This window comes from Macrobrachium nipponense, chromosome 39 (genome assembly GCF_015104395.2).
Source record: "Macrobrachium nipponense isolate FS-2020 chromosome 39, ASM1510439v2, whole genome shotgun sequence".
Lineage (NCBI taxonomy): Eukaryota > Metazoa > Arthropoda > Malacostraca > Decapoda > Palaemonidae > Macrobrachium > Macrobrachium nipponense.
Window position 1 is genome coordinate 1,602,993 of NC_061099.1, and position 16,324 is coordinate 1,619,316.

General features: G+C 38.4%; 1 protein-coding gene across 2 annotated transcripts in view; it reads left to right on the top strand.

The window, feature by feature from the left end:
* Positions 1-8,034: 8,034 nt before the first annotated feature.
* Positions 8,035-16,324, top strand: part of LOC135210001 (leucine-rich melanocyte differentiation-associated protein-like) — a 42,836-nt gene continuing 34,546 nt past the window's right edge. For both annotated transcript variants that reach the window (XM_064242761.1, XM_064242763.1), the window contains exon 1: positions 8,035-8,220. In XM_064242761.1, coding sequence (XP_064098831.1) covers positions 8,170-8,220 — 51 coding nt within the window. In that variant the 5' untranslated portion in view covers positions 8,035-8,169. The remainder of the gene's footprint in view (positions 8,221-16,324) is intronic.

A 16,324-nucleotide genomic window follows, 5' to 3' on the forward strand; every position in this document is an offset into this window, starting at 1 on the left:
CGCACCTAGCATCTGGCAACCATTTGGTTTAATCATATACATAATAGGCCTAAAGGCATTTGTGACCAAAAATTAATCTAACTAGTTATACCGATAAGGTATTGTAAATGTTACCGTAGGACACTTTCCTATTTTAATCTACTATTTCTGTCTACTACAATTCATATTTCGAAAAGTTAAATATTCTTAATCTATAAGAGTACTAAGAGGTAAAAATTACGCTGTAGCAGACAAAGCATAAAAATACAATACAAGAAAAGGGAACAGAACTTACGAGACAATGACAAATAAAATAACATATAATTATACAATTAGGCCTAGGTACCTTTGCTTGCGACACTACTTTCGAAGTTCCCATCGTCACTGACATCATCGGCCCCTCTTGTGTACTGGAAAAAAATAAAAAGATATAAAATTACATGTGTCAATGTCTATGTTTATGGTTATGAATTACGCAACTAAATATTTTTCAACAGATAGAGAATTAAGATTAGTACCCCCCTATTACTGAGGTGAGGCATATCATAGAAAACGTGCTTATACTAGAGAAAACCAATCGAGGTGTTCCTCGTAAAGGATATTCTTTTGTTTTTCAAAGGACCTTTATGGCTGCTTCTTATCACAGACTGCAAGAGACAAAGTAGTTATTCTAAAAACTTGGTACTTAAAAGGTGGATAACTCCATGGTGATGATGAGGGTTTTCTCTCTACATCATTTCGAATTATCTCAGCAATATTCAAATAACATTAGAATTGCAGTTGGGGTTGTCAAACGTTATGCTGAAATTACTATTCATCAACGTTTAACTGCCATTTTACGAAAAGCTCTGAATATTTCATTATTTTTGGAACGTTAACTTTAAAATTCAAGATCTCCTCTGACCTAGAAAATGTTCCTTAGGTTCTCGTGGAATAATTTTTTACGTTTCTTTGTAAAAAAAAAATGATAAACAAATATTCGAAATTGTCCTTGTTGAAAGGCATTCAGCTTCCAATCAGATAAGTACATTTCACAGAAATGTACTTAATTAAAAGCCTTCAATAACAAAGTTTACTCTCTCTCTCTAAAGTAAGCAAATCCATTAACAGAATTGCAAACCAACAATTATCTTTGTACCATTTTTTTGCACTTTGGCGAAGAAGACACAAGGGATGGGGAGTCTCCCAAACTTCCTAGCGAAGAAGTCTCCCGTGGAAGGTTTCCAGTCCCTACCATGGTGATGCCACCACTTCGCGGGGGAGGTAGGGGGGGGGGGGGGTGAGGTTGCAGACCCAGGCCACCCACCCTTCATATAAATTGCAATTTTATATTTCATGTCCGTCATCTGCACCACATGAAATTTTACTTCAATGCAAAATCAACAATTGCTTATTTTAGATAAAGTGAAATTGATATGGTAACAAGAGATAACAAAAGAGCAGCTCCCAGTACGGGGGTATTACCGCCAGTGCACCGCATAGGGTGGACCGTAGGCATTAGTTAAGAGGGTCTTTGTGGAGTCCCTTCGGCCCCTGGCTGCAGCACCTTCCATTCCTTTAATTGTACTTCCGTTCATCTTCTCTTTCTTCGATCTTGATATATACCCTCTCCTACTACTTTTTTTTTTTTTTTTTTTATCATCTTTTAGTGCAACAGCGAGTTTTCCGTCCTGTTACACCTTTCAGACTTTTTATCTGGCAATCACCGTTTCAACGCCGGATGACCTCATATGTCCCAGCGCTTGGCCTTTAGCATAAATTCTACATTGTATTCTATTCTCCCAAGAGCAACCTTCACCGAAGAAAAGAATTCTCGTTATTCATTTTTGGCTCATGTGAGCACACACTACATAAAAACTGTAGCCCGCCGTGAGGCAAAATACGCAGATCTGAACAGGTTCATTTTTACGCCTCCAAAATGACTTAATCTGGGTTTAACGTCACAGCAGCAGGAACGACGTCAGACGCAAGTTATGCAATACACAAATTGACGTTGAGGAAACAGAGGCATTACGTCAAATAATAGTAAACAACGCTGTTGAAGATACAAAAGCAGGTTTCACTACCAGAACCATTTACTCTCCATGCGTCATCAAACCTGAAAAAAGCTAAAGTTCATACAAAAAGTATTATTATTATTATTTTTTTTTTTTTGCTCTATCACAGTCCTCCAATTTGACTGGGTGGTATTTATAGTGTGGGGTTCCGGGTTGCATCCTGCCTCCTAGGAGTCCATCCCTTTTCTTACTATGTGCTCCGTTTCTAGGATCACACTCTTCTGCAAGAGTCCTGGAGCTACTCCAGCCTCTAGTTTTTCCAGATTCCTTTTCAGGGATCTTGGGATCGTGCCTAGTGCTCCTATGATTACGGGTACAATTTCCACTGGCATATCCCATATCCTTCTTATTTCTTATTTCTATTTTCAGGTCTTTATTATTATTATTATTATTATTATTGCGTATTATTATTATTCTTATGATTATTATTATTATTAATTATTATTATTATTATTTCTCAGATGAACCATATTCATATGGAAGAAGGCCACCACAGAAGTAACAGAAGTAACAGAGAGGAAACACAGAGAGACGATAATGTTATTAGAACAGAACAAATAAATGAACAGAGAAATAAGCGAAAAAATATTTGAACGTATATAAAAACACATGAAAGAATAAAAAAAAAAAAAAAACTTTAAACCCCGAGGAATTTAGCCATGCAAACCTAACCCCCCCCCCCCCCCCCACAACAAAGGTCACTCACGTATGATATAACGCGTACGTTTCTCCGTGACCTCGGCTGAAACGGAGACGCTGCTGGCAACACACTGACTTTCGTGGTTAGGAGGAGAAGCCATTCTTTCTACCCCCCGAGAGGTGAATCACGTGTGCCTCTCTCTCTCTTTCTCTCTCACGAAGGTAATTTGAGACCCAAAAGCTCTTTTGTGCGTCTCGTTTCTTATCTCTCTCTCTTTTTGCTACTTCTGGTTTATTCTCTCTCTCTCTCTCTCTCTCTCTCTCTCTCTCTCTCTCTCTCTCTCTCTCTCTCTCTCTCTTCTTAAGGTGCTGTAATATTTCACTACTAAACCCTCTTATTACATTTCACCTGTCTTCAATAGTTTCTTGCCTTTGTCCAATAATATTCTTCAAATGTGATATTTAATTGCTGGTCTTTTATATATGTCAACAAATATAAAGATGTAAGTAAGCCAGTACCCTTTCCATCGGTTATCAACCTAAATCTCTCTCATTAAAAGTTTCATTATTCAATTCCCTCTTAGCCTCCAAAGGTATTTTCTTAGGCTGCAACTCATTCGAAATATTTCGGTCGAAAACAAAAACAATCTGAAAACTAATCCCAGATGGGCGGTACAGTCGGAAACAAAAATACTGAACCAGACAGGCAATGCAACAGACACCCAGGTTTCCATATCTTCACATTAGATAGCTTATACCAGTACATATTAAGCTTACACCAGTACATACAAGAGATAATATACCCAGGAACCAATAAGTGGGCTCTACAGATACCCATTAATGTCTGATAAAAGCCCACAGTGACACAATTGTAACATCGATTCGTCAGCGGAGAGATTAGCCATTATCTTTATCTAGGCTCGGAATGATAACGGGAAACCAACAACTGGCCTTCGGTGTTTTTGTAGTTGTTGATTGTAAATCAAAATGGAATGGAATGGGATATAAAATTTTGACCAAAGGCCAAGTGTTGGGCCCTATGAGACCATTTAGCGTTGGAAAGGAAATTGATAGTAGAAATGTTTGAAAGGTGTTTTAATAGAGGCTGGAAAGTCAAATAGAAGAAAGAGGTCGAGTAAAAGAAAGAGAGGTTGCAGCTAGGGGCCGAAAGGACGCAGCAATAACCTGAAGTAATGCATATGGTCCACCACGTGAGGTGCACTGAGGGCTTCACCCCCCTACAAGGGTAAATGGAAATGGGGGGGGGGGGGGGGAAATCTTATACTTTAAAAACTGAAGAAAGGCAAAAGAAAAAAAATCCTAAATCTCTAAAAGTATAAATTTATTTTCGTATTTAACAGCATGAAAAAATGAACTGTAAATGTGGGTATATAGAACTCACCAGATGGATGTTGTACCTTGCGCTAAGACTATTGTATCTCAGAGCACGAACAACGGTGCAACCTAAGAAGACTCAATATACTACAGTACGACCTTGGTCATCGGAAGTCCCAGTACTTGAAGCATACCTACGCACTAGTTCGAGTCTTCTCGTGAGCTTTTCAGCAAAATCATGACACTCTCCGAATTATCCTGTCTTACCGTTGCAGGAATGCATTAATATATCTTTATATTCAACTGAAATGTGACACATAAAACTAAATTACGACAATAATGAAGAGAATCGATTAAGCTTAAACCACAAACTATTATTAGATTAATTTTTAACATTCCGAATGCAAGGTTTGATTGACTGATTGATTTATAGGTTTTAAGCATAATGCCAAGCACTGGGGCAACTAAGGCCATTCAGGGCTGAAACGGAAATTGACAGTGAAAAGGTTTGAAAGGTGTAACAGGAGGAAAGCCTCGAAGTTGCACTATAAATCAATTGTTAGGAGAGGGTGGAAAGTAAGATACAAGAAAGAGAATATGAGTGGAGTTACAGTAAAAGGAATGAAAGTAGTTGCAGTTAGGGGCCGGGGGGACGCTGCAAAGAACCTCAAGTAATGCCTACATTGCAGCGCGTGAGGTGCACTGATGCCACTAACCCCCTACGGAAAAATGCAAGGTTTGATCCTTCAAAATACGCACATAATAAAAATTTAACACAATATTTGGTTATTCAGTCCTATAAACGCATGAGAAAGTCTTTTAAGATAAACAATTCAATGCATGAAAAATCCACTGAACCCGTTACTGGAAAGTCTACATAATATTAAATTTTGTTTACGAAAGTACGTAGTGTTCGAACTGCCACCACCTGACACTTCCGTGAAGCAACTAGATTTATTTGATTCCATTCCATCTTAATGTGTTAATTACATTATATATTTATTTCCATTAAAAAAAATAAAAAGTCCTCCAAACCATGACTGTCCCCAGATTCTTCCAACTTTTTCTCGCCAGCGTGATCATTTTTGCATTACGAATAATGTCAGTTTATAAACCCTTTGTACAAAAGGACTTATAATGTCAGTTTATAAAGCCAGTGTAGAAAACAGAAGTCAGTTTATAAAGCCTGAGTAGAAAATAACAAGACAATGGCAGTTTATAAATCCTTAGTACAAAATAACAAGACAATGGCAGTTTATAAATCCTACATACAAAAGGAATGATAATATCACTTTATAAAATGTGTGTACAAAATGACTGATAATATCAGTTTATAAAGCTTGTGTAGAAAATAAAAGACAGTTTATATAGACTGAGTACAAAATAACCGATAACGTCAGTTTAAAAAGCCCGTGTAATCATTACAAGGAGGCATTAAAATCACAAACTGAGAGTAACCTGCAGTTTGCCATGAAGTCCTCATCACGTATGACGAAGGCCACCTTCATTCTGCTTGCGTTATGTGCCTCCGCTTGCTTTGTTTCCAGAATTCCCAAGTTTCTTCTTGCTTGGGGCCCCGACCGACAGTGTATCGGGTATTCACTGTGAGCTGTGCTGCTCGCAAACCCGCTTAGTTAGTTCTTGAATTTCCCACTGTGGTTTTTGACCGGTAAACCAAACTAACCCACCAAAAATTTTTATTACATCGGAAGGTTATCGAACAAGCAACATGAACAGATTTTTTTTTTATGTAAGAGTTGGCTATTTTCATAGCTGAGATGCAATTGCTTTCGGTGATCGTCTTTGCTCTTGGTGTTAGTGTATGCTTTTGTGAAAGGGTGATTAAGTTTTACATATAAGAGGGCTATACGTACCATCTGATTTAGGCGGTACACGAAAAGAAAATTTGTAAAAGCTTATAATTTTTTTTTTAAGGCGCCGAGGTAACTGCAAAGTATTAAGCAAACTATTAGGATAAAGTGAAAAACATAAATTAAAAAAAAATCTAGAACATCTTCATTTTTACTGGATGTGAACAGATTGTTCTTCCCTTCCCAAACCCTGAATTTCCCAATTCCAGTCATTATACGAAAATAACATCCATCATCCCCCCTTTCTGGAAACACTAGATACCGCCATTGAACCCTTAGTTCGCCGTTGGACGAGTGGTTTACGTGCTCGCCTACCGGTTCGGTCGTCCCGAGTTCGATTCCGAACTCTGCCAAAGTGGAATCAGAGGAATGTGTTTCTGGTGATTAGATATCATGTGGTTCGATCCCAAAATAAGCTGTAGGTTCCGTTGCTAGGCAACCAACTGGTTCCTAGCCCCATAACAATATCTCATCTACCTAATCCTTCTGGCCAGCTCTAGGAGACCTGGTCAATCAGCTCATTGGTTAGGTTAAACTAAGATAGACTCGACTTACTTTATTCCATAGAGTCTTCCCCTCTAGACGCCGAATTTCTCCTTTCCCCCCGTGGGCCAACTGCTGCCGTGGTAATACTTACGCGCGGCGCCTGGCGAGGCCAGCCAGCGCTAAGCCCATTACAGAGAAGAAGAGCATTGCTGACGGAGAAAGACGCGGCACTCGAGAGAGAGAGTGAGAGAGAGAGAGAGAGAGAGAGTGTGCGGCGGAGGCAGCAACAACAGTTCAGAGCAGTCTTAGCGCTGCAGTTGCAAGTGGAAGAGGAAGTGAGGAAAAAAGGGTGCTGTGAGGAAAGAAGAAAGGAAGGAAAGAAAAGGAAGAAGAGAAGGAAAAAGGAAGAAGAAGAGGAACTGAGACTAGGAGAAGGAGGGGGGGAGGGAAAAGAGAGAGAAGGCACGTCTCTGCTTGTTGCTGAGAAGTGTGCCCGTGAAAGTCTGTCCAAGTCAGTCTGTCTCTCTGCCCAAGTCTGTCAAATTAGTCAGTCTGTTTGTCTGTCCAAGAGTGTCAAATTGAGTCAGTCTGTCTGTCCAAGTGTGTCGAATTCAGTCAGTCTGTTTGTACAAGTGTGTCAAATTCAGTCAGTCTGTCAGTCTGGTTGTCAAAGTGTATCAAATTCGCTCAGTCTATCTGTCCATGTGTGTCAAATTCAGCCAGTCTGTTTGTCCAAGTGTGTCAAATTCAGTCAGTCTGACTGTCTGTCCAAGAGTGTCAAATTCGCTCTGACTGCCTGTCCAAGTGTGTCAAATTCAGTCAGTCTGACTCTCTGTCCAAGTGTGTCAAATTTGCTCAGTCTGTCCGTCCACGTGTGTCAAATTCATTTAGTCAGTCTGAGTCCAAGTGTGTCAAATTCAGTCAGTCTGTCTGTCCAAGTGTGTCAAATTCAGTCAGTCAGTCTGTCCAAGTGTGTCAAATTCAGTCAGTCTGTCTGTCCAAGTGTGTCAAATTCAGTCAGTCAGTCTGTCCAAGTGTGTCAAATTTGCTGTCTGTCTGTCTAAGTGTGTCAAATTCATTTAGTCAGTCTAAGTATGTCCAATTCTCTGTCTGTCTGTCCAACTGTGTCAAATTAGTCAGTCTGTCTGTCCAAGTGTGTCAAATTCAGTCAGTCTGTCTGTCCAAGTGTGTCAAATTTGCTCAGTCTGTCTGTCCACGTGTGTCAAATTCATTTAGTCAGTCTAAGTGTGTCCTATTCGCTGTCTGTCTGTCCAACTGTGTCAAATTAGTCAGCCTGTCTGTCTAAGTGTGTCAAATTCGCTGTCTTTCTGTCCAAGTGTGTCAAATTCAGTTAGTCTATCTATCTGTCCAAGAGTGTCAAATTCGTTCCGTCAGTCTGTCTAAGCGTGTCAAATTCAGTCAGTCTACTCAGTCTGTTTGTCCAAGTGTGTCAATTTCAATCAGTCTGTCTGTCCAAGTGTATCAAATTAGTCAGTCTGTCTGTCTGTCCACTTCTGTCAACTGTCCAAATCTGTAGAATCAGCAAAAGTCTGTCCACGTGTGTCTAGAGTCAGTTTGTCTGTTTAAGTCTCTAAAATCAGTCTGTCCAAATCTATCAAGTCTGTCCAAACCTATCAAGTCGACCTAGCTGTCCATTCATCTACTAAGTGTGTACTTCGACGTGTGTGTGCGTGTGCGAGCGCGTGTCCCCTGGACTGTGTGAAAAAGCGAAAGGGCACGATCACCAACCTGATTTTCCCGCCCGATCGTCTTCTGTTTTGGCGCGAGGCGACACCGCAGTCATGGTCCTGATGCCGATCGTTTTGGGACTCAACGAACCCTACGAATTCGAGGTAAGAGAAATTATTAGTTAATTCAATTGTTTATTGTTTTTTAATTACTAAATGTGGTCACTTATTCATTGAAATTTATTTAGTACAAACTGTTTCTTATATTCGTCGAAATCGGTCAATGTTTGTATGTACGCCATAACACTAACGTCAACAATTTTAGCGTGATATATATATATATATATATATAGATATATAATATATATTATATATTAATCTGTACAGCCATGTTCCGTAAGTGGCGCGCTCGCGCGAGATGAGAGCATGAAGATTTAACACATTCAAACAACCAGGAAAGGAATTAATGAATCTTTTGAACAAAAAATACAGTCATCTAAATCAACATACATATTAATACGCGCTAGAATTTGTGCATGTACATCACAAAAGTGTATATATCCACATATAAATACACATTCTCATACATAATACAATTACACACACCATCGCTGTGCAAAGTTTAGTGTTTAATATTTGATACTATGGGGGGGGGGGATAAAAAAAAATGGTCAAAATTCCACAAAAGTGAAGAAAAAACCGTGAACGTCTGAGAGAAGCCTAAAACACTCTCCGTGACACCTTACGGCGCCAGGAAGCCTTACGAAACCCACCCTACAGTAGCTAAGTTCCCCGCACAAGGAAAAGAATAGGTAAAACGTAAAACAGAAAAGCAATGGCGGCCGTCAAAATCAATACCGTTTGTGGTAGACATTTTGTGAAATGTCTCCTTTCGAATTCTGCAAAATTCGAGAAGCGCCAGGAATTAAAATATAAGATTTAGGCCGAATTTTTAAAAATTCAAGAAGCATCGGGAATGGGAATATATATTTTTTTTAATCCGAGAAGCATCAGGAATTGGAATATAAGATTTAGGCCGAATTTTAAAAAATTCAAGAAGTATCAGGAATGGGAATATATTTTTTAAAAAATTCGAGAAGCATCAGGAATTGGAATATTCGATTCAGGCCGAAGGCCACACACTGGGACCTACGAGGTTATTCAGCGCTGAAAGGGAAACTGAGAGTAGAAAGGGTTGAAAGGTGTAACATTAGGCAAGCCTCGCAGTTGCACTATGACACAATTGTCATGAGAAGTTGGAGAGAAAGTAAGATCGGGGGCCGGGGGGAGGGAATACGAACGGAGGTACAGTAAAAAGAATGGAAGGGGTTGCAGCGAAGACCCTCAAGTTATTCCTACAGTACACCGAGTGGGGTACACTGACAGCACTAACACCCACAACCCCCCTTACGGGAGAGCAGCATCTGGAAATATGAACTACCTGCTAAATGCTGCCATCTGTGTTTTGACAGGTAAACTAATAAGTGCACATAACAGTTTATTAAATGAATTCAACGTTAACTTAGAATCTTATCGTGAAGGCAAGACCCCGTTTAATCTAGAACTTGCTCTGTATGTGTATATACATATACATACATATACATATATATATATATATATATATATATATATATATATATATATATATATATATATATATATATATATATATATATATATATATATATATATATAAGTAGCGGCTTTCGACTACAATTAACAAGTAAAAATGCGTAAAAGTTTGTTCGGCGCGATCGAGTTTTCTGTACAGCATATAATGCTGTTAGAAACTCTCAGCAATGGCCCATGAAACTCTCAGCCGTGGCCCAATAAACTTTCAGCCACGGCCCTAGTGGTGGACTGTGTTGTTGGCACCTATAGCGGCGCCAGACGCACAACCATGAATCAATCTAACCTTGAATAAAATATTATCTACTGAGGCTAGAGGGCTGCAATTTACTACGTTTTCAGAGAAAGTGCGGACGGACAGACAAACAAACAGCGATCTCGGCTTTTTTATTTTTTTTTTACAGAAAACTAAAAATCTATTTTGGATGGAAAAAGATGGATTCTCTCAGCCCATTCATTTTTAGTTTCAAATAACGGATGCCAAAATGAAGGCACAAACAATGGCTCCTGCAATTATAACAAACATTTCATCGTCCTTCAAAAAGTAAATAGCAATTTCATTTAGGTGGGTGATAAGCTCAATACCGTCTGTTTCAGGTTTATCAACTGGAATAGGGCTCCCAAAAACAAATGCTTATGTCCCGCAAGGGAGCTTCAATCCCGTAGACGTTGGCTAAGTCTACTTAGCCATTAAAGGAAGACAGTTAGGTCTAAGGGAGACTCTCCCCTCCGCCCCTCCCCGTAAATAATGGCGCACCTGTCTGTGACTTAGGCAGGTAACTTGTTTGTTTGTTTGTACTGTGCTTTTACGTTGCATGGAACCAGTGGTTGTTCAGAAACGGAACCAATGGCTTTACGTGACTTCCGAACCACGTCGAGAGTGAACTTCTATCGCCAGAAATACGCATCCCTCACACCTCAATGGAATACCCGACAATCGAACTCGCGGCTACCGAAGTGGCAGGCCAAGACCATACCGACCACGCCACTGAGAGGCGCTTTTAGGCAGGTAACGGAGGATGACAGATGCCACCAGGCACTCTACTGTGGTCCCGATCTATAAGTATTCTGATTTACCTTACTGCTAGAAAAAAAAAAGGGGGGTGGCTCCACCGAACAGGCAACTGGAAAGTCCAAGGCAATTTGCAGTTTAAACACCAGATTAACAGAGAAAACACGTGGAGAACCGAAAGAAACCCCTGGCATCACATAATCCTCTCCTTCCCAACTCAGCTACGGTCACGAAGAGAAAACAATATGGCTGCACAAACTCATAATTAAACTCCCTCGAAAAAAAAAAAATCTTACTATTTACTTATCAGTGACGTCCAATAAACAAGCCGTGGTGGCTTGTGTTTTTGGCACCTACAGAAGTGCCAGACGCGTGATCATGGCTGACTTTGACCTTAAAATAAAATCTACTGATGCTAGAGGGCTGCAATGTGGTATGTTTGACGACAGGAGGGTGTATGATTAACATACCTAATTTGCAGCCTGCTAGCATCAGCGATTTTTCAGATCTGAGGGCGGACAGGAAAAGTGCAGACGGACAAACTTACTAAAAAGCTAAAACGGAATGAAAGTGTCTTTAAAATACCCTGGAACAACAGGAAGGTTTTAAAAGATATGTAATACTGTTAGCAGAAGTAGCAGCAACGTCAGCACTCCAAAACAGCTGACGTCAGCAGGCGTAGTCATTTCTACTCTTCAGTACCTGAAATGTATTTTCTCTTCATTTTTCTTTTAAAGGGAGAGAGGCAATTGGCCGGTAAGGCTAAATATCAATAACGATTGCAAAGGTAGAATCATCCCCTGACCAAATTTTGAAAACCTAAGACGATGAAGTGGAAAATAGTAGAATGAAACCTTCTATCTGAGGGGAGATGTTATGACGCCGCCACTTTTATTAGCCACAAATCAGTCAATCAATCCTAGCTGACGGTAGAAATAATAAACAAATATAATTAAGGTACAGTATATAGCTGACAAATACGCATAAAAATGGATAAGGAAGGAATAAAAAAAAAGGATAAAAAACGTTAAACCAGGAGGAAAATACCTTCCAAGTACTGAAGAAACCTCATCAATTCAAACAACGTCCAAACGAAGATGTGGCGTTGCTTTTGTTGTTGTACTACTTTCCGAAGAAATATATCTATTATAAATTTTAATTGTAATTGAATGGCTTCATTGTTTAAAGCGTAGTATCTTTACAGTGTTTTCTTTAAGATGTGCTCCTAAATAGGATGTCAACCTTGTCCCTTTTTGTGTTGGTGTAAAGGCAGTGTGTATAATGTATTATATTATATATATATATATATATTATATATATAATATAATATATATATATATCTATATATATATTTATATATATGTATATATAAATATATATATATATATATATATATATAATATAATATATATAATATATATATATGTGTGTGTGTGTATGAATGTTTGTTTTATCGTACTATGGCGATATTTGAATTTTTTCCCCACGTAATAATACGTGATTATATAGTATGGTAGATCGTAAAAGAGTTTCAGTCTTTTAGAGTAGATTTCGGAATTCAAAAGTCTGGCCACCCCTGGTGTAAGGAATCTATGTTAACCCATTTTTGTTTTTTATACTTTGTTAATTTGTAGTGTTCATATTGTGTAAATATTATATATTGTTTTGAAGAAAAAAAAAAACTCTTCTCCAAGCATCATAGATACTCTTCATACACATAAAGCGTTTTTCATTGTTAGTTACAAACCTGGAAACCCTGGCTAGAGAGAATGATTATTTATTGCACAAACATCATCTGCAACACCAAACTGTACTGTCATTAAAGAAATGAGAACATTTCAAGATATATTGTTACGCCTTTCTAATTCTATGTTACATCTAAAGACATTAAAACAGCAGAATGGTAATTTACATGCCACAGATTATCATTAAAACGAAAGCCTATTATGATTGCTAGACAATGAAAATAACAAAACAATGTGCTAAGTCTTTATCCAATAACTACCATGAGTAATTTCAGGGACTCAGGTTAAGATACATTACAAGAAATTAAATATTCTGACGCATTTAAAATACCTGAGAAACCATACACTACTGGTTAAAATTAATTATATACAAGAAAATAAACTTACTATCGAATTATTTTAATTACCTGAGAAACCGTACGCTACTGGTAAAATTCATTATATACAAGATTATTCTGTCGCATCATTAGAGTTACCCGAGAAACCATACACTACTGGTTAAGATTAATTATATACAAGAAAATAAACATTCTGACGCATCACATTAATTACCTGAGAAACCATACACTAATGCCTAAAATTAATTATATACAATAAAATAAACACTTTGACGCATCATTTTAATTACCTGAGAAACCATACACTCCTGTGTTAAAATTAATTATATACAAGATTATTCTCACGCATCATTTTAATTACCTGAGAAACCATACACTAATAGTTAAGATGAATATATGCAAGAAAATAAACTTATTATCGCATCATTAGAATTACCTTAGAAACCATACACTACTGGTTAAGATTAATTATATACAAGAAAATAAACATTTTGACGCATTGTTTTAATTACCTGAGAAACCATACACTCCTGGTTAAAATTAATTATATACTAGATTATTCTCACGCATCATTTTAATTACCTGAGGAAACATACACTAATAGTTAAGATGAATTATATGCAAGACAATAAGCAGTCTGACGTATCATATTAATTACCTGAGAAACCATAATATAGTACTACCAAGTGTAAAAGGAAATGTAAACAAAAATCCAAAACAGCGAAGTGACAAAAATACAAATGAAAATTTCGACGGCTGACGACCCTCTTCTGCAGCCTACCAAGTGCTAGCCAAGGGCTTCCTTCTTCTTATGAGTATTGAATGACGCAAGAGAATGTGGACTTCGAAAAAAAAGAAAAATGATCCGGTACTGTTTTAAACTGTCAAAATCGAGTGAGCACGTAGTTCGTATATATGTTCACACTACATGCATATAAGGGAGGGGAGAACGAAGAAAAACAACGAACGGGTGGTAGGAAGATCAAAGAAAAGGTGAGGTTGTTTGTTTGTTTGTTTGTATGGTGTTTTGACATTGCATGGAACCAGTGGTTATTCAGCAACGGGACCAACGGCTTTTATGTGACTTCCGAACCATGTCGAGAGTGAACTTCTATCACCAGAAATACACATCTCTAACCCCCTCTGTGGAATACCCGAGAATCGAACTCGCGGCTACCGAGGTGGCAGGTCAAGACCATACCGATCACGCCACTGAGGCGAAGGAAAATTGATCAATGGGTATAGCTGTAGGAAAGAGAGAGAGAGAGAGAGAGAGGTTAATGAACAAATGGTTCTCAGAATAAAAGCGGCAAGTGAAGATAACTGAAACTGACGCAGTTCTGTATTAAACTGAACATAAAACTTAGTTCAAAAGCCAAGCACTGGGACCTACGAGGTTCATGCAGCGCTGAAACGAAACTTAACAGTAAAAAGGCTTGAAAGGTGAAACAGAAGGAAAACCTCGTAGTTGCCACAATGAAACAATTGTTAGGAGAGGTTGGAAAGTAAGATGGAAGAAAGAAAATATCAAAGGAGGTACAGTAAAAGAAACGAAAGGGGGGTTGCAGTTAGGAGCCGAAGGCACGCCGCAACGAACCTTAAGTAATGAATGACACGAGAAAGGAGAGAGAGGTTAGTGCAAGGTTAAGAACGGTTGTGGAAGTGACTCATGAGGACAGAAAGACCTAGAAAGGTTTTGAAAGATGATTTGAAAGAGCTATTGGACAGGAAGGCCCTTAATTAATACCAAGGAAGGACGAGAATGCGTGCAAGATAAGCCTGAATGTCGCGGTCTTTGTTGGGGGCTGGACGAGCTGCTGATAAGTTTTCTGTGTATGTGTTTAAACGACTAACGTTGTGGATGTTTTACTTATTAGCTGTTTCACATACGCTCCAACTATATATATTATTATATATATATTTATATGAATACGGTAGTGGCTGTTTTGCTGTTCTTTCCCTATAGCCAACCCACAGTATAAGAAATTTTTAATAATACACACACACACACACACACATATATATATATATATATATATATATATATATATATATATATATATATATATATTCATATATATGTGTGTGTGTGTGTGTGAGTACTCTCTCTCTCTCCTCCACCTCATGACTTTACCCCCTAATTTCATTTGCCTTCTTTTCTTAAGCTGAAAAACCTGTTAATATATTTGTACTCTCTCACGTCCTCTTCTTCTCTCCTCCTACCCACCTTCTCCTCCCTCTCTCTTTCTTCCCCTACTCCTTCCCCCTCCCCCCTTTAACGTTACACTCTTAACCTCACCGGCGAGGAAGATTACGCAGGATTAATACGGCAAAGACGAAAGCGACCGACTAAAGCATTGTCGTGAGGAAAACCTCTGGAGTCACGAGGAAGCTCGGAGCTGGAATTTGGAGCCTGGAGCCGGGGAGGGAGGGAGGGAGGGGGTAGGGAGCCGATGATCCTCAGAGAGGCTCCCGACAAGAAGTAGAAGTTGGGGATGAAAGGGAAGACCTCCTACGACATTTTTAAAAAATATAAAATAATAGATAAATAATAAATCCCTATTATTATCATCATCATCATCATCATCATCTGTAACCTCCCTAAATGATGGAATATAATAAAAACGACAGGAGAAGAACCGTAATATATTGGTGAAGAAGAAGAATCCAAAAAACAAGTGAAAAAGATCAATAACCGAGAGAACTCTGTAAGATGCTGATGAAAATGAACACATACACATAAAATTAATAGTCTCGTAATTAATTACTCATGGCAGTACCTCAGTTACTGTAAAAAAATGAAGCATTGACATTTTTAGCGTAATCACGAAACGTCTGGTCGATGTGACCTGTAAAAACACACCCAAGCAATTTCTCGACTGTGGATGTATACTAAAACTGCTTCATAAAACAGCACAAAATGTTGGCATAAGTATCATAAAGCTATTAAAAAAAAAAAAAAAAAAAAAAAAAAAACTCCCTAGAATTTACCAAAATGTGAAAAAAAAAAATTCTCGTCAAAACAAGACATTACCACGGACTGTCTTCGTAAAATCTTAAAATTGAAAATCAAACACTCTAGTTTGATTTTGAGTGCTTGTCGGTTTTTATGAAAGTGCTCCAAAACCAAAGTTATCACAGATTATTCTGCATCAAGGTTCTGGTTAATATTACTACAATTCCATCAATAGAATTATTATACAATTCCCCGCAACTTCTAATAAATATGAAAAGTTACTGAACATCCATTACTATTTTTCAATTCAGAGGCAAGACCTCACGCAAACCACCAATGGTGGTCCTTTAGAAAAGAATAAAAAACATAAATAAAAACCAAAAATCAACCTCAACGAACGGCCTCTGACACTAAATACGACACAGACGGGTCTCACGGGGTTAAAAAAAGAAAGGGTCACCGATCCTTCGGGTATAGAGAGAGAGAGAGAGAGAGAGAGAGAGAGAGAGAGAGAGAGAGAGAAAGCTTGTGCTAGCTAGCTAGCCAGTCAGCCGTCTGGAAACCGGCTGGGTGTCACCAGCTGGAGGTC